Consider the following 22800-nt stretch of genomic DNA (forward strand, 5'->3'; position numbering starts at 1 on the left):
ATTGGATAAGTTGGTAGCTAGATATATAAGAGGGGCTAATAGCCCTTTGTCTGGAGTCATGTGTTAACTTCAATAAAGGTCTATTATGCTGAACCCTGTTGTCCGGAGTCATCCATGCGGTCCAGAACCCACTACACAATATTATCCTTCTGTTGATTGGCATTTTTGGCAGCTGCAGCACACTCTTGGCTCATATGTAAGTGGTTGTCCACTAGGATTCCTACATCCCTCTCACAGTTACTGCTATTGAGTAAAATACCTTCTATTCTATATAGCAGGGGTGTCAAACTACTGGCCCGTGGGCTGGACGCGTCATCCAGAAGCCGTGCCCACCCCATTGCTGGCAATGGCGAAAAGGATCTGATATATTGCACAACGTCACGTGATGTTGCGAGTTTGACATGTCTGCTATATAGTATCTGTGCATTTGGTTGTTCTTGCCTACATGTAAAAGATTACTTTTTTCACCACTAAATTGCATTTTGCTGGAGAGGACCCAGTGTTCAAGTCTGTCATAATTCTTTTGGATCTTGAGCTATCTTCTAAAGTGTTGACTATTCCACCCAAATTGATATCCTCTTCAAGTTTGATGAGTTTTCCTTCCATCTCTTCATCTAAATCAGGGGTGTGAAACTGCCGGCCCGCAGGCCAGATGCATCACAAGGAAACCGCACCCACCCCATTGCCGGCAATGGGGAAAAAGCTCCGATACATTGTGTGATGTCACAGGATGTCACATGTTTGACATGTCTGATCTAAATCATGTATGAAGATGTTGAAGAGTAGTCATTTTAAGACAGAATCTCAGGATACCCCACTGCATGTTTTTCTCCATGTAGATGTAGCTCCTTTGAGGTCTACATGCTGAGTGCAGTTGGTCAGCCAGTTATGAATCCATCTGGTGGCGATGCTGTCTATCCCACATTTTTCTATCTTACCAAGTAGCATGTTATGGTCTACATCAGGGGTCTTCAAACTTGGTCCTTTTATGACTTGTGGACTTCAATTCCCAGAATTCCTCAGCCAGGCACACTGACTGAGGAATTCTGGGAGTTGAAGTCCACAAGTCATAATACTCATTGTATTACTTTATTTCATAATTTTATTGTTTCACTGTTATTTTATTCTATTGTACAGCAAACTATATTTTATGATCTGTGGTTGCAACAATAAATTTGATAAATTGATTCTTACTGGTATTTATCTTGAGGGAGATCCTTAGAATTCATACATTGTTTTGTACAGTTTATATTTTTTATCCTATAATAATCCTGCCTGGACTTCTGATTAGGAACAGATGTAAAAATGTAGCATAAATAAATAAGTTAATTTTACCTGTGCTTGTTTAGATTTAGACAATAGTACTTCTAGATACTTCTCAATTTGCAATCACAATTGGGACCAGATTTTCTGTTGCTGAGCAAGTTGATTGTTAAGTTAGGCATACACAATTTTACATCCTTTTTTTGACGTAGTTGTTACATGAATTACTGCAGCTCTTAAGTCAATCACTGCAGTTGTTAAATGAATCATGTGGTTGATAGGAGAATCTGACTTCCCTCAATGACTGCTTGTGAGAAGTCTGCTAGGAAAGTCACAAATGGTGATCATATGATCCTGGGGCATTATCACTATTGTAAATATATGCTATTGTAATTTTGATCAGGTGACCATGAAGATGCTGCAAAGGTTGTAAGGATGGACCAGATTAGTTGCAAAACACTTTTTAGTGCTGTTGTAATAGTTGCTAAACAATGGTTGTAAGTTGAGGACCACTTATAATGTTTTAGGAACAGGGGAATCTATTCTCCAGGTGTTCTTCAAGTGTTGCTGAATTAGATTATGCAGGACCAATTGTGGAGGCTAATGAGTGTTGGAGATTAACAACTTTGCCATGAGGACACTTAAATCCTATATTCTGAAGGGGGAGGTGTCATATTGCTTCATTAAGATTTTTTTTTTACCAAAGTTATACTATGGTTAATAATAATTTCAACCAGCGAGCACAAAAAATTAAGAATACAAAACAGCCTCTTGAAAGAAATTTAATAATATGGTAAGCGAAAACTTGTTTCAGGAAATAACAATACAATCATTTGTTTTCTTATTTTTTTTAAAAAAAACGTTTAATTTGTACAATAAGATTCCTGAGATTTAAATTAAACTAGCTATACTATTGTTATTTTTCCCATTCAAAATTATCTGCATTCTTCTATGCAATTACACATCCTCCTTTCTCTTTAAAAGGGTTCCTGTCTTCAGGAATGCCTTTCACTAGAGGGTCTTCTCCTGATCTTTCTTCAATATAATTTTTAATTTCTTCAGAACACTTAGACACCTTAAGGAAAAAAGAGAAAAGAAAAAAATATTTAAATCTCCTTTGTAAAGGTAGGAAAGATTCCTTTGAGATGCAGAGTTTATGAAACTGAGGAAGAGAAAGAAGAACTGTTGCCTTGTTATGTATCATAACAAGCATAACTTGGTGTTTATGGAATACCTTGCAAAATGTTTATAATGAATTGTTGCATAATAAACAGCATTCTTTTTCCCATTTGCTGGATAAAACTCTCTTGCTGTTCTGTAAGGATGGAAGTAAGCAGTATTTTTCCATACAAGAACAGCCTAAAACTATATAAACTTTGTCTGCAATTATTCAGGTGCCTGGCAATAACTGTTGGACTAGATGACCTCCAAGGTCCCTTCCAACTTTATTATTATTATTATATATAGTATATGTAGCATTATGATTTATGAATGGTGAAAGTCATATGATGTACAAAGATGTGGTAGGGTAGTCTACGATATTAAAAGTCCAAGACATTTTGATATTTGAAAAACAAGACTTGGAAACTGAAATATTGTGAATTTGCAAACAAGGACGATATAAAAATCGGATAATACTCTCTGTAGAGGCATTCCTAGTTAAAATTCTAATTATGGGGTTTTGGCATGTTGTCAATATATACTGTACATAATATGGAAGATTCCAGTACAAGAAGTGCCATACAGAATTGAGGTCACTGAAACACCATATTTGCATTAAATATATAAATTAAATAGAAATTAAATGGAAGAATAGAAATTCCTGGCATAATATAATCATTACTATATGAACTGTAGCTATTCTAAAAATTTTATTTATAATGACTTCACTTAAGACTGACAAAGATATCTATATAATGTATGAAGGTGCCTTAAGAGCCTTGGTGGAGCAGTGGGCTAATGCCTCCTTAAGTAACACCAGCTGCCTGCAATTAGTGCAGGTTCGCATCCCACCAGGCTCAAGGTTGACTCAGCCTTCCATCCTTCCGAGGTAGGTAAAATGAGGACCCAGATTGTTGGGGGCAATAAGCTGACTTTGTAAAAATGCTGCTTGGGGCCCCCCGAAAGCCCTAATAAGCAGGTATATACATAGAATGAAGGCTATTGCTAAGCACATTGTGCTTTAGATTGTAAGCCGCCCTGAGTCTTCGGAGAAGGGCGGGATATAAATGGGATTAAAAAAAATCAACTTCATTCAATTCAGATCCACCAATGGAAACACTTGGACAATCTTTTATTTGAAAAACAAATTGAGAAGAATCAGTCAATGAGTCTGCTTGATAAAGCATCTGAGAAAAAAAATATTTGTTCAAAAAGCTCAGGGAAAATAGTTATTTTATCAGGACTAGCAGTATTTTATTTCTTTTATAAAGGGTAACATAAATACAGTTCAAGTTTACCAGAAGTTTAAAGGACATGTTTTAGAATTGTTTATTGTAGAAAGTATTTGTATATAGTTCTATTTCTTCTTTTAAAATCCTTAATTAACAAAAAAAGGCAAGTATTGTCTGCTTTCTTATTTAAGTACCAAGTTTCCTGCCCATCAGATTTTTTTGTTCTTGTAAGGTATTTTGATTAAAAACATTTAGGAAAAGTCTTTTTGTTTATCACAGCTAAATAAGGTAGGTACCCAATTCTAGTGTCATGTATTTTAGCAATTAATCTGGGCACCAATAGATTATGCAGGCATTCTTAGAATATAAAGTCACAGTTTAGCACTTTTGTTAGAAGTATGTTCACCTGTTTAGGAAAAAAAAGAAAAATGTAATTTGCCAGTCAGTGCAATATTTTGGGGTCTATATTATGTTGTTCCTTTTAGCCATCTGACTTAGCATGTTCTGCGTTTGAATTTATATAAAATACTTTCTGTCATTGTTAGGGTCTAATCCTGGCCACCATATTCAGAGTTGAACCAACTTTTGGGAGTCTTAAGTACAGTTTCCCAGCTGACCTATTGAATAGGTTGGATGATATCAATGGAAAAGTCTTCACAATTAGAGGAGATCTATGCCCCCAAACATTTTTAGACAATACTTAAAGACATACTCTACTCTGTTTAAATAAATAATAAATCTCAGTTCATATAAGAATTTATGGGATAATGTTCCAAAATCAAACTGCTGGTTTGATTGCTTTTTAAATGCTTATTGTTATTTATTTATATATTCTTTGTAGATGTTTAAATTTTATTGCTAATGTTTTTAAAAATTTGGATATATATATATATATATATATATATATATATATATATATATATATATATATATATATATATAGAGAGAGAGAGAGAGAGAGAGAGAGAGAGAGAGAGAGGGGGGGGGGGCGGGGAGAACTAAGGTTTTTTCTGGAGAAGAATGAATACATATATGTCAAATCAAAATAATATTTAAAATGAATGCATAATATGCTGTTAAGATAAATGTGTTTCTTTTAATTGGAGAAATAGAATCTTTACTATCTCAATATAAAGCATATTTTTTTACTTGGAATTATGGCTAGCTTTATAAATATCAGCAGTTGGGTATCATTCAAAAACAGCACAAATATTAAACACAGTGTTAATATATATTTTAATACATCCTGGTACTTACATTGCCAATGAAATAATTTTAAAAAATTGTCATTTCTGCTAATACACTAGCAATGCTATACTTATCTACTTTATTACATGTTCAGGAAATACATAGTTGTCCAGTTTTCTGAAAACAATTCCCCTAGTCAGGTAAATGCCTCATTTTTATGTCATGGAAATTATCTATCATAGTAATCACAATTCTGAATACTGCTAAGAAAGCTTTTTTCCCCTTTGACCATTCATTTCTTTCATGCTGTTCTATAACTTGGCTCCTTAAGTCTTATACTTAAGCTATAAAACACCCCAAATTTAATTCACTGCTTTTACAACCCATAATTAGCCTTTTCACACTTCTTTCCTTTCCTGATAATTATAGGTTTTCTTTAAGCTGTATATGTGTCATCCATTTTGCCATGAATATTTAACAAACATTGTCCACAGTCAGTCATTCCCAGGCTGCGGTTGGGATTACAGGTAGGAAGGAGAAGCTATTGAGAACCAGTAGAAAGAGCCCAAGGCATTTTGGTCTCTTCCTTCCCAAAAAGTCCCATTCTGGATTGTAAAATATAATACATTAACTATGGACTAGTTATGGGTAAACAAAACAGTCCTATAAATAATGAAAATGCTATCACCAGCAGAATCCTAGGCATTTTAGTGCCCAAAGTAAGAAAATGCTAAAAGTCCCATTCTTGGTTATTAAATATAATAATATATTAAATTGGTTCATCAGCTTTGCTTCTCATAGGCATGGAGAAAGAAAGAAAGAAAGAAAGAAAGAAAGAAAGAAAGAAAGAAAGAAAGAAAGAAAGAAAGAAAGAAAGAAAGAAAGAAAGAAAGAAAGAAAGAAAGAAAGAAAGAAAGAAAGAAAGAAAGAAAGAAAGAAAGAAAGAAAGAAAGAAAGAAAGAAAGAAAGAAAGAAAGATGAACAACTCACAAAAGGATAATCTCAGTGAAGGCTGATTGTACTCATTGAGTACAGCCTGCTATCTGAGAATACTATAATGCTACAGTAAGAAATGGATAGAAATAGAGGAATAAGTGAGAGAGGAAGCAAATCAGGAAAATAAAGATGAGCAATCCACTTAACAAGTCATGTCTTGTTAGAAGATCCATTTATCATTAACTAACAGATAATTTATCAGGTAATTTTAAAAAAGCATTATCAGAATGACATCAATAAAAATAAGAAGACAAAAAGCGACTTGTACATTAAATGTAGCCCTGATATGAAAAAAAACCCAAAAATGCTTCTAATACTTCTAAAAACTAAACAAACCTGCGACTGTATGTTTTAAGAACTTTTTAGTGCTATCAGGCTGATCTTTTTAACAATGGAATACAATACAAACTATGTCTACTCACTTTACTTGAGAGAGATTGTGGGGTGTAGAGGGGCGAGGTGAAAATTATATTAGTCTAGTAAATCCTGTTTATTCTACCGCTCTGTCAAAAGAAAATGTGCAGTAAATCTACCAGTAGAAAATATTTGCCTCCTTAAGTGAAGCAACTCAGTTCCAATGCATTTATAACCCACATGGAATACATTGCGAAACAGATTTTTTTTCCAACACATACACACACACAGCCATTGAAAACACTGAAATCCTGTTCTTAAAAGTCAGAACTCAAGAGAAAAACATTAGGGTGAACTACTTACAGGTTGCCTTTCCAATTTGACTTCTTTCCGGAGTTGTTCTACTTCCATTTTCAATTTATCCTTCTCACTTAGATCATCTATGTTGATTGCTGGCATTGCTGGGTTGGTGAAAAAAGAAAGTGTGAGTTTAGTGGTATATCTGTCTGCGTGTGTATGTGTGTGCAAGAAAGTAAAATAAGAGAGTACAGCTGATGAAGGAAAATCCTTACTTTTTGTATGAATTCCTCCTTATTTCTCTAAAGTAGCTGTTTCTTTTTCTGCCAGCTCTCTCAAGCTCCTAGTAACTATTTGAAGGATTTTAATCCATCAGCAGTATTTGCCCAAATCTGATTACGCCACAAAAATTGCCCCCTCCCCTTCTAGTTTTTATTACTTCAAACCAAACTGAGGCCTTCCACATTCATGGAAAGCCAGCCAATCTTCCTTCATGTGTCTTCATGCCATGCCTAAATTTGCTAAAATAGCTCTAACAGAAAACACAGACATAAGAAGAGCCAGTTCTGGCTACAATGAATTTTGAACTGTTCAGAAATAGGAGAGTTATCATAGAAAAAAAAATCCCCTTGAAAAATTTAATCTGGGATTGGCACACCTGTTTACACTACGCAAAGACCTTTGAGTGTAAAATGTCTTCCATCCATGAAGGGAGCATGGAATGAGTTGTGAAGAGTGGCTGAGTGAAGAGAAGAAAGCTATTAGAGGCAGGATGTGTGCCTCTCCTTTTGTTACAATGGAAATACCAACTATTGTGAGAGTTCCACAGGAAACAGGTTTGCTAAGGAAACATCTGGCTGTTTCCCTGTGCCAAGCTGGAGGAGCTAAACAATGGGAGTGTTTGGAAAACTAACACGGGAAAATAGGAAAAGGCAAGCACACAGAAAAGCTTGTCCCTCTAGGCACGTGTCCTATATTACTCATTTAGATGGAAGTTCATTTAAGTGAGTGCCTTATGGAATGCCTTTGGACTTATTTCCAAGGAGGCATATATGAGAAGGTTCTTGTTTCCCACGCTTTTGTATTTACAACACCCAAAATGCTGATTCCAAATTTGTATTTTTGTTGTTGCTGATTGCATAAATTGTTTGCAGGTTTTGTGTCCCCTTTCTCACTCTTTAACTACTCCTGGAACTTGCACTGAATAACCGCAGGACCTCATATTATATATATATATTTCCTTATGGCCAATATTTGTTTTAATATTATAGGTATATCCAGACAATATTGCCTACAATTTACAACATGCAAATGAACTATAATTTGCTGAATTAACCCAAAGTTGGATTAAGTTTGCACATCACTTACATAGACCACTGAACAACATTTTAACGTGTTGTACAAATACCATTGGAGGGTATGCTTTCATGAAGCTGTGAAACCACAGCCCATCCTTCCCCACATTAAGATGAGAGCTAGAATGCCATTACTAAATAAAAAAAGATAATCCCACCATGACTATGTTTACAGGAAACAACCTATTCCATTTAATTTTCACCTTCACACTGAATTATAACCAAACTGCATAGATTAGAATTATAGAAGCACAATGTAAGTAAAAAAGGAAGACTAGCTGTCAACTGCGCTATCATATAAATACAACCAAAGAGAAAACAGGTAGGAATTATTTCCCTACCTTCTCCCAAGCAAGGAGATAATGTTTTGGAAAGCCAGAGAAGCTTCTGGAGGTGTCTTGTTTGAGGGTTTCCATGCCTGATAGAGAAGATTTAAGGGCTATATTCAACCCCCACAGAGGCAGGCTGCAATACGACTATGGCTTTATTATTCATAATGGTTTACTGTGGAGTTCTCATAACTGTAGCTTTGATGAGATAAATCAGACACTTTGAAAAGCAGCACAAAGTATCAAATGAAACATACTGTATAATAAAATATTAATTATTAAAGTGTATTTATTGGTCCTTTAATTAGATGCTTAGAGTTAGAGTTTATCTGTTTGTTTGTATCCAGCCTTTATTATTTTTTCGAATAGCTCAAAGGGGCGAACATATTCAACATATATTCCTTCTATTTTCCCCACAAAAAACAACCCTGTGTACTGAGAGAGAATGACTGTGCTAAAGTCACCAAATTAAGGCAGGATGAGTCCTTCAGCTCCTGTGTTTCAGCAGCCTGCCCGTATCAATTTATCACAAGGCCTGTCTAATGTAGTTCCCTGTTTCTTTACACCTCCTGAACTAGTAAAGAAAATACCAATTTTATTAGTTCTGCTGTCCCTTGAAAAAGGAAAGTAGCGGTACTCTTGTCAAATTCACCTGGCTAAAGAAAAATAAAAAGTTGTGGCTTCAGAATGGAATTTTTTAAATACAGCTTTTCCATATTCCTTGCTATTTGGGGGGAAGATTGTTGTGGGCACAGGAGTCATGCCTATACAGTGCACAGTAGCCAGCTGGAGTAGAGGTGTTTGCCTGCAATTAAATGAAGATACTATGCACATTGGGTAATTATGGGTAAGCCAATACAATTCAGAAAACTCTATTTTTGTCGTAACAGGAAAATATGGTTGTAAATTGGTTTTCTGGTAGGCTGGATGACAAAGAAGATAATGCCATGTATTCCTGTCATCGAAAAAGGGTACGTAGCCAATACAGTGGGGAAAGCTAGTCTTGTAGATTCTCTCTAATATCCGCAGGCTAGCCAGTGTTATGATTATAGCATTCAGACTTTAAAAACTGAAGGTGGAGGAGGAAATTAATCTCAGGTGAAAACAGAAAGAACCTCTTGGTGTCTTGGTTTGTTTTTTGATGGGAAAACCTCCAAGCAGAAATGCTTATTATGAAAGCAGAAATAACTTAATGGCATAGGGTGAGGTTATTTGGGGATCTACTTGTTCCCATGGCTTCTTCCCACTCAGTAAGACTGGCACACTGTAGTCAGTGCACTTTGGATCCTGTTATTAAACAATGCCATCTGTCAGAAACCCCAAATATGCCTTCTTCGTTGTGATGTCTATCCTTGTGGAATGAGATGCATATACATCCCATTCTTGTGATGTTCTAAAACAGACATGTCAAACACAAGGCCCGGGGGCCGGATCTGGCCCGCGAAGTGGTTTCATGTGGCCCACAAAGCCATCCTGGAAACAGTGAGGGAACGGCCTCCACTGCCTTGGCCCTGGCCCAGAGACCCTCCTCCTGCCAGAGACCCTCAGATCTGTCCCACTCCTACCCAGGCCCCCATAGGCACCCTTGATGCCAACGATGTAGAGCTGGCCACGCCCACCCAGTAGGCCATACGCACTCTAGCCATGCCCACCCTGGCCACGCCCACCCTGGCCACACCCACCCGGCCCTCTGAGGGCAACCGCAATGCTGATGCGGCCCTCAATGAAATTGAGTTTGACACCCCTGTTCTAAAAGTCTTAAAAAACAGCTTCAGGTAGCATGCTTATGGAGCCCTGACTGTGGTGGTTTGTTTTTGTTTCTAGGTATGTGGGACATGGATACTTTATTTTTTTTTTATTTTTTCTTTTCTACTTTTAACTGTAAACCACCCAGGGTTATTCTGGAGTGGCCTCTACATCACCACCACTACCACCACATCATTATCATCATAACTACTATGATAATGACTACTACTATTACTTAGCACCAGTTTTTGTAGCGGTTCAGGCATCAGGCTAGAAACCAGGAGATTGTGAGTTCTAGTCCAGCCTTAGGCATGAAGGCAGCTGAGTTATCTTGGACCAGTTCCTCTCTCTCAGCCTAGGGGGAAAAAACTGTGTGGACTTGTTCAGGCAGTCACCAGACGTTTTTTAAAAAGTTAACATGAAAATTAGCACACACACACACACACACACACACACACACACACACACTATTTAGCACTGGAACTTATAAAATCAGATCCTGTGCAGAATAATTCATACTACATTCTAACTCAAGGTTAATCAATTCCATGAGGGACTGGACTAAAAAGAAACATTCTTTGAGAACTACATCATGCATATATTTTTTGCAGTGTTTGTTATAAAACTGGCAGCTTACCAATGCCTTCTTTGAAGATTCTTTTTAAGTAGCCAATCTAGCCAACATCCTACACATCACAGATAATCCCCCAAGTACTAATTATCAAAATTATACTGCATCTTGTACAGTGTAAATCCTGGCAGACAATCCATGGAATTGCTTCTGAATGAAACTCTATAGGACTCTCTGCTGAGTTGAAGTTGTATCCACTTAATCCTGAACTGACAAATAACTAGCATGAATTTTGCTACTCTCACTTTAGATGCATTCCTGCCTTTATGAAGACACTGGCAAACCACTTGAACTCGTTGAGAGGTAATAGAGTGAAAAGCCTAACAGATTTTATACACTTTGAGGGTGCTGTAAATAGTGTCCAAGCTAGAGGAAAATACTAATTCAAGATTTTTTTTTCCAAAGACAAGACGAGACTTTTTCATTAATGGGCTAGAGATAAGCTAGAGACAGTTTCGTGGCAGAAAAAATATGTTGCTAGAGCATGTCTTTGCCACTGAAAATGCAAGTGAAAAAGTCTCTTAAAGGGTTTGGAATATTTCTTACGCTATGGAATGAGATCCATCCAAAGATCCATAAAGCTTCCATTCTAATAATGTTCCAGAAGTTTTTAAATAAGAGATCATCAAGGACCTCACAGTTTTTAAATAAGTTGCTTTGTTACCACATGTTTTTGCCACATTTGTGGCAGTGTTTAAAGTTGGCAAAAGTCTTTTTAATTATGCTGATTTTTTTCCCCAGCAGTGTTAAAACTGAAGGGAAAAAAACCCAGGATGTTGCAGTATGTTCAAAATTTATTATGATATCTAAGGACTTTAGTCTGGTACTACACTCAGTGGACAAGAACAATTTCATCCAATGCCAAGAATTGTTATACCTAACTACTGGTAGTATACAAACAAAAACATACAAGAAGATTAACAAGATTTTAAAAGGCCATTAAATACAATGCCTCAAGAAAATACAGGTAGTCCTTGACTTATGACCACAATTGAGCCCAAAATGTATGTTGTTCAGTGAGACATTTGTTAAGTGAGTTTTGCCTCATTTTATGACCTTTCATGCCAGTTTTTAAGTGAGTCACTGCAGTTGTTAAATTAGTTATATGGTTGTTAAGTGAATCTGCATTCCCCATTGACTTTGCTTGTTAGAAGGCCATAAAAGGTGATCATATGACCCCGGGACACTGCAACTGTCATAAATGTGAGTTAGTTGGCAACTGTCTGAATTTTGATCACACAATCATGGGGATGCTGCAATGGTTGTAAATGTGAAAAATGGTCATAAGTCACTTTTCAAGTGATGTTGTAACTTTGAACGGTCACTAAATAAACTGTTGTAAGTCGAGGACTGTGTGTAGTGATATTTCTGTTCCAAAGGCTGAAGCTCAATGGTAGATCACTTCCTAAATTTCTAGAACTAGCCTGTAAAAGAAGACTTAACATAACTTTCTGCGAATTGGAGTTTTCCAATATATTGAACTATAATTCCCATAACCCAATTCATCATGGTTATGCTTATTCTGACTAAAGTATACTACAGACACTGCAGTACAGACCAGAAATTTGAAACATCTGGTTGGAAAACATTTTTCATAGCAACCGACCCTAATTTTAGTTTTCCATTAGCTTTTTGATGTGTGCTATTGTGTCCACAGTAAAAAAAATGACAATAAAGGTTATCTTATCTTATCATGGTGCGGTATTGGGGACGGTGTGTTTTATAAAAAGATCCAGTGTCTTTTAAGCTGAACCTGATGCCTGATGATTTGATATTATTGCTCATGTTGTTTCTTGGCAACTAGATGGCATTGTTTTATCATTGCCTTCTTGCGATATTTTTTTTCAACTACCCAGTCTGCCTCTAATATTGGACTCTCACCAATTATTCTCTTCCAGATCAAGGCTGTTTAGCTTCTGGGCCCAGTCAAAGCCATTCTGGTATTGTGTTATGTGGAAGTAGGAGGGTAGGTTAGTAGGCTGATGATGAAGCGGACAAATATTCAGCCTTGTGTAAAGACAAGTGATATCAAGTAATATTAATTCTTTCAATCTACCACTACTTCCATTTTTCTCTGGTTTTCCGATTTTATGCTATACTCATTCATAACTCTTCTTGTGGGGCCTCTCCTTCTCCATCTCACTGGCTTCCTAATCAAGTCCAGCTCATCCTTCTCTTTCCAAATATTACTCCTCTGAGGAGGGGAACTACTTCGGGATCGTCGGGTTATCCTCTCCACCCCGTTTCCATCTCCCGAGAGAGATTTGCCTCGCCCTCAGATCACAATATGAATCATCCGGCCTTGGAAAGTCGCCCAGCAGGAGGAGGCGGAGGGAAAAAAGGGTTCGGAATCAATAAAAATGCGCGCGAGGGTTCTGAAGAGAACCAGAGTTGTTTGGGGCTCGCTCGCGGGTTGCTTTCGGCTCCAAGTCATGACTAGCCCTTACGTCTTCTTTGTGTGCTCGCTGCCGCTACTCCTAGAGAGGGCGTGTGCCCAAGAGTCCCCACTGTCAGGTAAGCGGTACGGGGAGCCGCTTCGCTCTCTTGAAAGGAGGTGGAAAAGGGGGTCGCTGCGCTCAAGCTGGGTTTCACTTTTCCCCGGGAATCTGAACTGACTTCTCGCTAGATAAGTGTCCCTTCGCCAAGCCGCTGCAAGTGCTGCCCTCTTGCTGTCCACGGTGGCTCTTAGCTTGTGGGGATGCCGGTTGCGGGTTTAGGTTTGCCCTGGTCGAATACCCCCACTCCAGTGAATTTCCCTAAAATTAGGCTTCAAGAAGAAACCAGCGTGGCCCTAATAGGCGAGTGATGGTTTAAAATGGGCGCGCGCGGTGCGGGGGGGGGGGGGAAACCTGTCGGATCATGGTATTCCTGTTTTAGCATACTTTGATACTCTGACTATCCAGGCTATTAAGGCCCTATAGCGCTGTAGTATAAGGAACTCTTCAGTTTTTCCTCTATTTTTTCCTCTCTTCATTGAACCAGGGCGTTCTTCTGAACTATTAATTAATTCTTTCTTGATTGTTGGTGGTAAGACTCTATGTATATACATGAGGATTAGCCTTCATCCTGGTGCATCACATATAGAAAGAGTAGCAAAATATCAAATTCCCAGAGAAGGAATGATAATTCAACAGATTCAATTCACTAAAGGACCATGCTCAGATGAATAGACTGAAATTAAATATTTGGTGAATGAATGAACAGGACATATTTTCTTCCAGAAACTATTTGAAATCAGGTGCAAAGGCTGAATAGAAAAGTCTACATGAAATGCCTTCTTTCTCTTTTTTATGATTGAGAATGAGATTTTTTTTAAAAAAAAATTGAAACCTAGTTATTATGCTGTTAATGAAGTGTTTGTAACATCTGGATTTTTTATTACTTAATAATGTTTTATTCCCTATACTTAAGATTTGTACCAAAGTTGCTTGTCTCATTTATTTCTCTCTTTTTCTGGCAAGGGAGTACAAGTATCTGTTTGCAGCCGCCACTTAAAGGACCCTGTCGGGCCATACATTACAGGTGGCACTACAATAGATATTCGCAAACCTGCAAGCAGTTTACGTATGGAGGCTGCGAAGGGAATGACAACAATTTCTTAGATTTTACAGAGTGTTCAGAAACATGCAAGCGGATCAAAAGTACGTTATTGTTAAAAATTTCAGTTCGCAAAGCAAGTGTGGATTTAATTAGATAAATTACTATTATTGACAAGTTTATTTTGTTTACTTTTATAATTCCCATTGTTTAATTTATTAATTTGGTTAATTAAAAAATAAGTCCAAGGCTGAAACCTTATATGCATTATCCTAGAATTAAATTCTAAAAGAATTTAAAAGAGCCTTGGTGGAGCAGTGGGCTAATGCCTCCTTAAGTAACACCAGCTGCCTGCAATTAGTGCAGGTTCGCATCCCACCAGGCTCAAGGTTGACTCAGCCTTCCATCCTTCCGAGGTAGGTAAAATGAGGACCCAGATTGTTGGGGGCAATAAGCTGACTTTGTAATAATGCCGCTTGGGGGGGGGGGGGTGAAAGCCCTAATAAGCAGGCATATACATAGAATGAAGGCTATTGCTAAGCACATTGATTGTGCTTAGATTGTAAGCCGCCCTGAGTCTTCGGAGAAGGGCTGGATATAAATGGGATTAAAAATAATAATAATAATAATTTAAAAAAAAATACCTTGAAATGCAGCAGATTTCTTTGAGGAAGACATGGTTAGTAATTAACAGTTAAATGTGTTTTGTAAAGCTTACATGCATATCTTAAGATACTGAGACTACTTTATTCAAACTTATTGAGTTGTTTAATTTCCCTTTTGCTATATAATTTATTATTCAAGCCATTGTATGATTTCCTAAAACCTCTGTTAATTATATGATCTAGGCTAGTCTGTCATATGCATCGATCCAGTTTTCCTTATTTCACTTCCCTTCAGTTTTCATAGACTGCAGTATCTATTGTCTATGGTTGATGAGTCCAACAGAATCAAAGGCTCCTGAGTTGTAAGTCAGCCAATAAGAGAAAAGAAATATCTATGTCTTCTGGATTTATGTTAGATGGCAGGGCCCAACATTTTCATTCAGCCTTAATGACAGAAGCATGCATATTATGCACTGGAATAAACTTGCCCAAAAGCTGAAAAAATTGTTTACCTTCCTCTTGTACCATCACTGCCATGCCCCATACACTGATCATGCCCAACCATTTGCCCTGTTTTCTTCTGGTATCAAAAAGGACGTGTGCTTCTGTTCTAGTGCAAACTGTGAGAAGAGAAAACAATGATGGTCAATGCTATGAATCACAGGCCTTGTGAAGAAAGACTGAAGAAACATGTATAGCTTAGAGAAGAGGAGCAAAATGGAGATGTGAGCATATTTCTTAAGTATTTGAGATTGGCGCCTGAGAAAAGACACAAACCTCTCCAGTGCCAACTGAGCAGGACAAAATTAAATGATACAGTTAGGAGCAACTTACTGAGTGTTCAGTAATCATCAGTTATTCAGAAAACTGAGTGGGTTGTTCTTCAGTGGAGATCTGGACAACTATCTGTTGGGGATGAACATGGACATCCAGCACGTTATTTTATTTCTAAAAAAAAATAATGCTGAAATTGTTCCAATTGATAGGAAGGAAAGGTTGAGGAAGTGACAAGTTGACTAGTGACTAATTGCACTCTGACGTATTTCCTAGATTACTAGTTACTGTAAGTTCTATAACAGACACAAAAGCTCATAGCAATGGTTTAATGTTCAATATCTGCCTTGGGTTTGTTTTTATTTTAGAAGTGCCAAAAATATGCAGACTAGAAGCTGACCCAGGAATATGCCGAGGTTACATTGCAAGATATTTCTTCAACCTCAGAACAATGAAATGTGAAAAGTTTTATTATGGAGGTTGTTTTGGAAACGAAAACCGATTTGACAGCCCAGACACCTGCATGGACTTCTGTTTGCCAAGAAGAAGTAATTAACATTTTATTACTAGGCAGACAACAATCTAGGAAGTTTAAGAAGAGCCAGAAAGCTGAATTTCTTTCCCTAATTTTACCTTTGTGTGTGGTCACACCAGAACTGGCTTGCTCTGAGCATTCTAAAAGTGTTTGTAGTAAATAAGATAATAAAGGTATATTGTTTCCTTCATCTCTGTTAACATTTTGAATGATAATGTAATGTATCTCTAAACAGACTTTTTTCTAAATTTAGCCCTTCTGTTACCTCAAATAAATCCTGTTTTGTATCTTTTGAGAATCAGATAAACAAAATTATTTCTTCTTGCAACTAGAGTTAGGAATGCTTTAATTATGTTTTAACCCAACACTTACAAAGTTTAGATGAGGAAGATCCGAAACATTAGCTGTCCACCCCTTGGCAAATAGAAATGGCTTTCATTAAGAGGGAAGGGATGTTTCCATCCCTGCTTCCACTATATATCAACTGTTGCTGTCAAAGTCACTTATTATCAAGACTTGTAAACAAGTCTGTCCCATTCATCCATTGGTTTTTGAAAACATTGTGCTTTATTTTTGCCTCCAGAAATTTTGAAGCAGTAATCTATTTTCTTGAAGTTAAAGGCTATTAATGATTTCTATCTCTAAGAATTTAATCAATTTTTACCTGCTTCTAGTCTTATCCTGAGTTGGTTTTGACCCATATTATAAGTACTAAATGAACTGGAAACCTATGTTCTGAAAGGTCAATTTAGCCTATCATTTTAGCTGTAACTAGAAATCCCCTTCCCTCAAATCCAGATGTAACAGATTTTTAAAAAGTTATGTCTGAAATACTGGTTTATAAGATAAACTTACTGCTTTTCACAAAAGTTAAGGAACGAATAGGCAAAAAGTGTTTCATAAATGTATGAAGGCAAAAAAGCATGTTTTCAGAATATTAAAGAACAATTAATCACTGGAATGACTTGCCTCCAGAAGTTGTGGGTGTTCCAAAATGGGAGGTTTTTAAGAAGAAATTGGACAACCATTTATCTCAAGGATCTTCTGCTTCTGACTAGACTTCCAAGGTCCTTTTCAACTCTTGCTCTGTTAAGGAGCCATATTCTTTGCAGAGCTAATGGCTGCTTCAAAAGTTTCTGAGTATGACTTTGAATTACCTTTATGAGTGTGTGTATAGATATTCAGACTTGTATCCAGTCTGGTTTCCTAGCAGTACCAAAAGAAGTGTATTTGTGTACATGTGCATGCAAACAAATACAAGTTATAAAATATCTAGCAAAGATGATGACTTCTTTAACGATTCTGTGAGGCATGTTTTAGTTCCACTGATGTACTTTATAAATCACCTCTTTGGAATGTTTGCACAGCTAAATTTTTAAATATTTTTAAATATTTCCAGCAAACGAACTGTATTAAATTTACTTTTTATTATTTGAAGATAATCTGAAATATCTTTCCATATAAACCATCTGGAAAGAATAGGAATTTCAACTACTTCCTCCTTCCAAGAAAGATCATGGAATTCTGTTGTTGGAAAAAAGTTTCCTAACTAGCTACTACTTTTTTCAGAACGAAGGTGAAAGAATAGAATAGAATAGAATAGAATAGAATAGAATAGAATAGAATAGAATAGAATAGAATAGAATAGAATAGAATAGAATAGTTGGAAGGGACCTTGGAGGTCTTCTAGTCCAACCCCTGATCAGGTTCAGGAAGATGTGTATATGTGGAGTTTCTTGAATGACATAATAAGGGAGGATGACTGGAATGGCATATTTTGCTTTAATCATGTACCTACCTTTTAGCGGTTGCAAAGTTCCAACTGAAGTTCCTCTCTTTCTATAGCACAGGAGTGTCACATCTGAATACAAAAATGGCCAGGGAGGCCAGACTTCAATTGCAGATTTAAACAAATTTATCCATGTTTTTGGTTAATTAATTAAAAAATAGATTGCTATTATTTAAAAAAAGCCCAAGTGGGCTTTGTTGCTGTAATCTGGTATTCTGCTCTATCTAAAGCATGTCATAGCCTAATGATTTTTTTCTTTTTTCTTTTAAAGCTGCTCCTTCATTTTGTTACAGTCCAAAAGAAGAAGGATCGTGTTCAGCTTCAGTCGCTCGCTTTTATTACAATACTAGGACAAAAACATGTGAGAGGTTCACCTACACTGGCTGCGGTGGGAATAATAACAACTTTACCACAGAAAGATCCTGTCTCAAGATCTGCAGGAGAAGTAGGTGCCTTTCCTCTTGGTTTGGGGGGAGGCCCAGATGATGGCCAAATCTGGCTCTAGGTAGCAACCAAATTGGAAGATCATTTAAAAACAATTTATCACAATACTTTAATAAAGTGGAGGGGGGGCGAACCTGGAAAAATAGCCTGTATTCATTTTTATAGTTAGCGCAACAGAGAACTTCAGAGTAAGAGTTGATTCAGAAATAATAATCTGTTCATTTACATCATAGGAATTAAACCACCCAATAATACATGAGCATAACTGTAGGGAAAAAATGTATTCGGAATAAAAGTAAAAGAAATATTTGTAAGAGAAAAATGTCAGCGCTTTCCAATCCTGGGTCTGAAATATTTGCTTTATACTTGGAGGCATAAGAAGAGGTGAAAACAAAACTTTTATCTGCAAGCTATTAAATGCTTTTCTGCCATTTCTGGTTTCTAAAAGTGAGGCTTTTCTTGAAAGTTAAAGCTTATGGCAAATTATGAGCAGTACGTTTGCAAAAACAAATTTAAAATACAAGAAAACCCAGTGCATGTGAGCTAAGCAGTGCAACAATACTGCACAAAAAAAATTCCAGTAATATAAAGTCCATACTGTATGACCCTCACAGTGAAGTGTCAGAAAGCAGAACAGTTAGCCTTTTTGTGAATATTCATGATTTAGCTCCCTATTAGTAAACCTGGATAATTCTTGGTATCTTAAATCACACCTAGCCATTTGTTATTCTATTATTCCTACACTGGAAATGATTCTATTATAACAGAAGTAATGAATATGCCTTGCCTACAGGCAGGCAAGATGAATCTGATTCTCTAGTATCTTACTTCTCCCCGTATCCCAGTATGTTGGGACTATTAAGAAATTGAGGGGTATTAAAGGAAAGCACAGCCAGCCAGGAGTAAGGTGTAAAGAATTGTAGGGTAGCTGAAATATTTGTGATGTTATAAAGGACTGCCAAGAAACTAATGGGTTGGTTTAAATGGGAAATGTCAAATTAGAATTTCTGCTAAACTTCATTAATATTACAATATTATTTTAATAGTATAAGAGTTGAAATAATTTTGAGGAGGAAGAAGGATGTGATCCAAATGCTTTTAAACACTGATGCTTGTTGTGAATGGTGAGTGTTCAAAATTGGGAACCCTATGATCCCTATTTGTTCTGGATTTTGCTTGTCTAAGCCAGCTCATGACTTGCCAGTGAGAATAGGAGTAAGTTTTAATAGTGATCTTTCTTTTATACTTACCCCAGATTGGTAAATCATCCCAAATTGGTTATGATCTGCAGAGAGGTTGTGCCCAGCATTTTATTATCTAAATTAATGTGATCAAGTTATCTCTGAAAATGACTCAGTCTGTATTTTATTCTTAATAGGAACAAGGAAGCAAATTTTGTGAGACCAAAGAAATGGATGAATACAAAAATCTCTCCAGCAAAATGAATGCTGCACAGTTTCCTAAATCTGAAAATCTGAACTATTTGAATTTACTGGAAGCTATAATTTATTACCTCATTATATACAGAAAATATTATGATCATTTCTCAAATATAGGAAATTACTATTGTGTAATTCATTATAATACCTCTGAAGGCACAGTATATAATTATAGCCTCTTCTTCCCTTTTTTGTAATCCTTCCTCAGTTGTTGTTGACTAAATATCTTTGTTCAAGTAGCCTTGAATGATTGCTATTCTGACGGAGTGAGTAAAAGAAGTGGGGCAAAAGAACACAGCTCATTTCTCAGACTTGAAAGCAGCTGTGCTATCACGAGGCCTGAGGAGCTGACCTAACTGCTGATCACGTCTGGTGTAGTGAGAGGTCAAGACAGTGGTCCCACTGGTCCAGTCTGATATAAAGGTGTTGGGCACTAGAGGCCTGGGATGACATCCATCACCTCAGACTTTTGGCAACATGCTAGCAGTCAAACCTAAATACTGGAGAGAAGGAAAAGGGGAGAGAGAAAGAAAGGGGGGGGGCAAAGTCTGTTCATGGAGCGAATGGAGTGGCTGAAGCTAAAGATTGTAAAGAGATGTAGGGTGCAGAGCAGTTGTTGGCTCCTAGTCGGAAAAGGGAGAAGAAAACTCCATGGGTGGCTTCTGTGGAAAAAAGAAGTGAAGGCCCAGAGGGATGAGAGCTTCCTCCAAGAGCTCAGATGGGAAGGAGGGCATCAGCTGTTGGTGGCAAGCTTTGGTTCACCCCCCAGCAGAAAAGCATGGGTGTTCAGGTGAGCAGTTCCAGCAGAAAGTCAAGCCATGCTGAACACACTACAGTAAATACCAGTTAATTCATTTCTTTTACTCTTTTTTTTTGCCAAATCCAGAAATGAGGGAAGAAGACTGACAGAAAGGTGAAGGAGAGCTACAAAGGGCTAGTCTCTGGGAGGGACACCTAGGAGGAAACCCGGGTGAATACCAGTACTATGTTGTATATTCTATTTATGGAGATTCTTAATCTCCCTGCTCATGGTTGTTCCAAAGTTACTTTTCCAGAAGGTATCTGGACTTTCTTGGTTTTTCCCTTGAAGATGTTTTGCTTCTCATCCAAGACGCTTCTTCAGTTCTGACTGAATGGAAGGGAATGGAGGGACTTATATTTTTTGCAGTCATCTGTTTGTTAGCACTCTGAGGGTTGGTCCTTTAGCTTTCTGAAAATCATTGGGGGTTTTATCTGTATCCTCTCAGTCACCAGAATGAGAGTTCAAGCAGGTATGGAATTTTCTTGGGACTGTTGTATATTCCACTGTTATAAATACCTGCTGTGAATAAATTCATTGTATATGGTAAAAACAAATGCCTCCACTATTTTGTTTCTTTGTATTAATTGCCACCCCTGCAAAACAAAACATTTCCAATTCAAAGAACAACCTCACCACAGTGTGGCAATGACTGTCCTTTCTTCAAGGTTGGAATTTGTAGATTTGGTAGAACATATCTTGTAGAGTAGTATGCACAAGATTCCCATTGTTCAAATCACTGTGCCTAGTTGAACCTTGCAGGCAAGCTTTTTATGTGGCCAACTATGTCCTACAGATAGAATGATTCCGAACCCACATGGCCTAAACCCTGTTGTCATTTAGGAAAGAGTGGATTATTTAGCAAGCACTAGAACAGGATGATTTGTGATTGTGCTGATATCTGAATTTGATAATCTAATCATTCTTGGGGTTTCTTCTACAACAACAGTAATTAATAGTATTTTTTCTTGTTAATTATTTTTCTATGTGTCTATTCTTTTACTATGTTGTACGACCCCTGGAGTTGTCTGAGCAACTGAAGTGGCTTATAAATTGAACATATAAAACATTTTTAAAAATTAAATAGCATTTGAACTAGATAAAGATAAGAGAGAGGTTAAGGGCTGAGAAGGGGAAGCATTTAGCATGCTTTAAGAAAGCCAATGAAGTATAATAATTCAGGTGTTGGAAAAATCTGGGGAGACCCAAGTTTAACTCATCTAATCATAGGTCTCAATAAGTAAATTGGGTCACTGGACAAAGAACCATAGACTAGACAACCACCATGCAAAATATATTTCAATCCACAGAAGCCAATGGGATGTGGGAAGCATCCCAGAAGGAATAGTTCTTCCTAGTTCTCTGAAAGTATAAGTAAAGTAGGGGAGAAATTATTTCAAACTCACAAGATCTTGTGCATATAAACTTATAATAAAAGTAGTATAGTTGCTCATAGTGTGTTTTTTTCTGCTTACCTTGAAGGGCTGACAGGTAGGCTCATTATGATGTTAAAATGAAGAAAGATAAAGCATCCGTGTTTTGACCCTCTGAGAGAACAAAGGGAAGATTATAAAGCGAAGAAATAAAAATAACACTTTTTTGTTCTAGCAACAACCAACCATATCTATTTCTAATTTGCCTTGTGTACTAGTAGCTTCCAGTGAATTCCACAAAACCTTTAGGGTTACAGTTCTGGTGCTCCCCAAAGTTCCCAGATGGGCATGAGTAAGAAGAAACTATTCTGCCATAGTTACTATCAGTATAATCATTATAGAGAGCCCTTACCCTTGTTTCCTATCAGATTAGAACTGGAAGAGAAAAACATTGTCTGCTGTGACTAGCAACAGAACTGGGAAGAGATAGCAGTTGAGTTCATTCATCAAGCTAGGCCATTTGATGATACGTTTGACTTTGACTTAGTAAGTTGTGTGAAACCACTATTTTATTTAATAAATCACAAGCAAAAATGTGAATCTTATCAGTCTTTAGAAAATGCTTAAAGCTTCTTACGGATGTCAAAGCTTCTTAGCTTTCATTTATTTGTGGCTTTCCCCAAATTTGTAATAAATTAATGTAAATAGAATGGATATCCTTAAACTTTTTTATATTGTTGTACACAAATTGTTCTATTTTTGAGAAAATAAGAATGATTGCCCACTTGAGGTAGGAGACATCTGTTTTTTTTTTTAAATGTTGCAGTTGTCAATATTTTTTCCTTGATCAGTTTAAGACATTCCTAAGTAAAAGGAGAATAAATTTAATTAAAATTTTTAATTAAATTTTTAAAAAGATAAATCCCAAGTTGACAAACTCAATTGCTATAAGG

The 22800-nt window shown here is 36.8% G+C and overlaps 2 protein-coding genes across 3 annotated transcripts; one reads left to right on the forward strand and one right to left on the reverse strand.

The window, feature by feature from the left end:
- Positions 1-2066: 2066 nt before the first annotated feature.
- Positions 2067-7242, reverse strand: LOC308676933 (guanine nucleotide-binding protein G(I)/G(S)/G(O) subunit gamma-11). Of its 2 annotated transcripts, none has more exons than XM_081343003.1 (3): positions 7150-7242; positions 6558-6655; positions 2067-2338 (listed from the first exon to the last, which is right to left on the reverse strand). In XM_081343003.1, exons 2-3 carry the CDS (start codon positions 6651-6653, stop codon positions 2213-2215), a joined length of 222 nt encoding a protein of 73 aa, XP_081199129.1. In that variant the 5' UTR covers positions 6654-6655; positions 7150-7242; the 3' UTR covers positions 2067-2212. The 2 variants fall into 2 exon arrangements, with proteins under 2 accessions (XP_081199129.1, XP_081199130.1); XM_081343004.1 differs by lacking the exon at positions 7150-7242 and adding an exon at positions 6767-7133.
- A 5709-nt stretch (positions 7243-12951) lies between these two features.
- On the forward strand, positions 12952-20973 carry TFPI2 (tissue factor pathway inhibitor 2). The gene is made up of 5 exons (XM_081343349.1): positions 12952-13066; positions 14014-14193; positions 15837-16016; positions 18064-18237; positions 19615-20973. Exons 1-5 carry the CDS (start codon positions 12985-12987, stop codon positions 19635-19637), a joined length of 639 nt encoding a protein of 212 aa, XP_081199475.1. The 5' UTR covers positions 12952-12984; the 3' UTR covers positions 19638-20973.
- The last annotated feature ends 1827 nt before the right edge of the window (positions 20974-22800 follow it).

This window comes from Vipera berus (genome assembly GCF_964194415.1).
Source record: "Vipera berus genome assembly, chromosome: Z".
Classification (NCBI taxonomy): Eukaryota; Metazoa; Chordata; class Lepidosauria; order Squamata; family Viperidae; genus Vipera; species Vipera berus.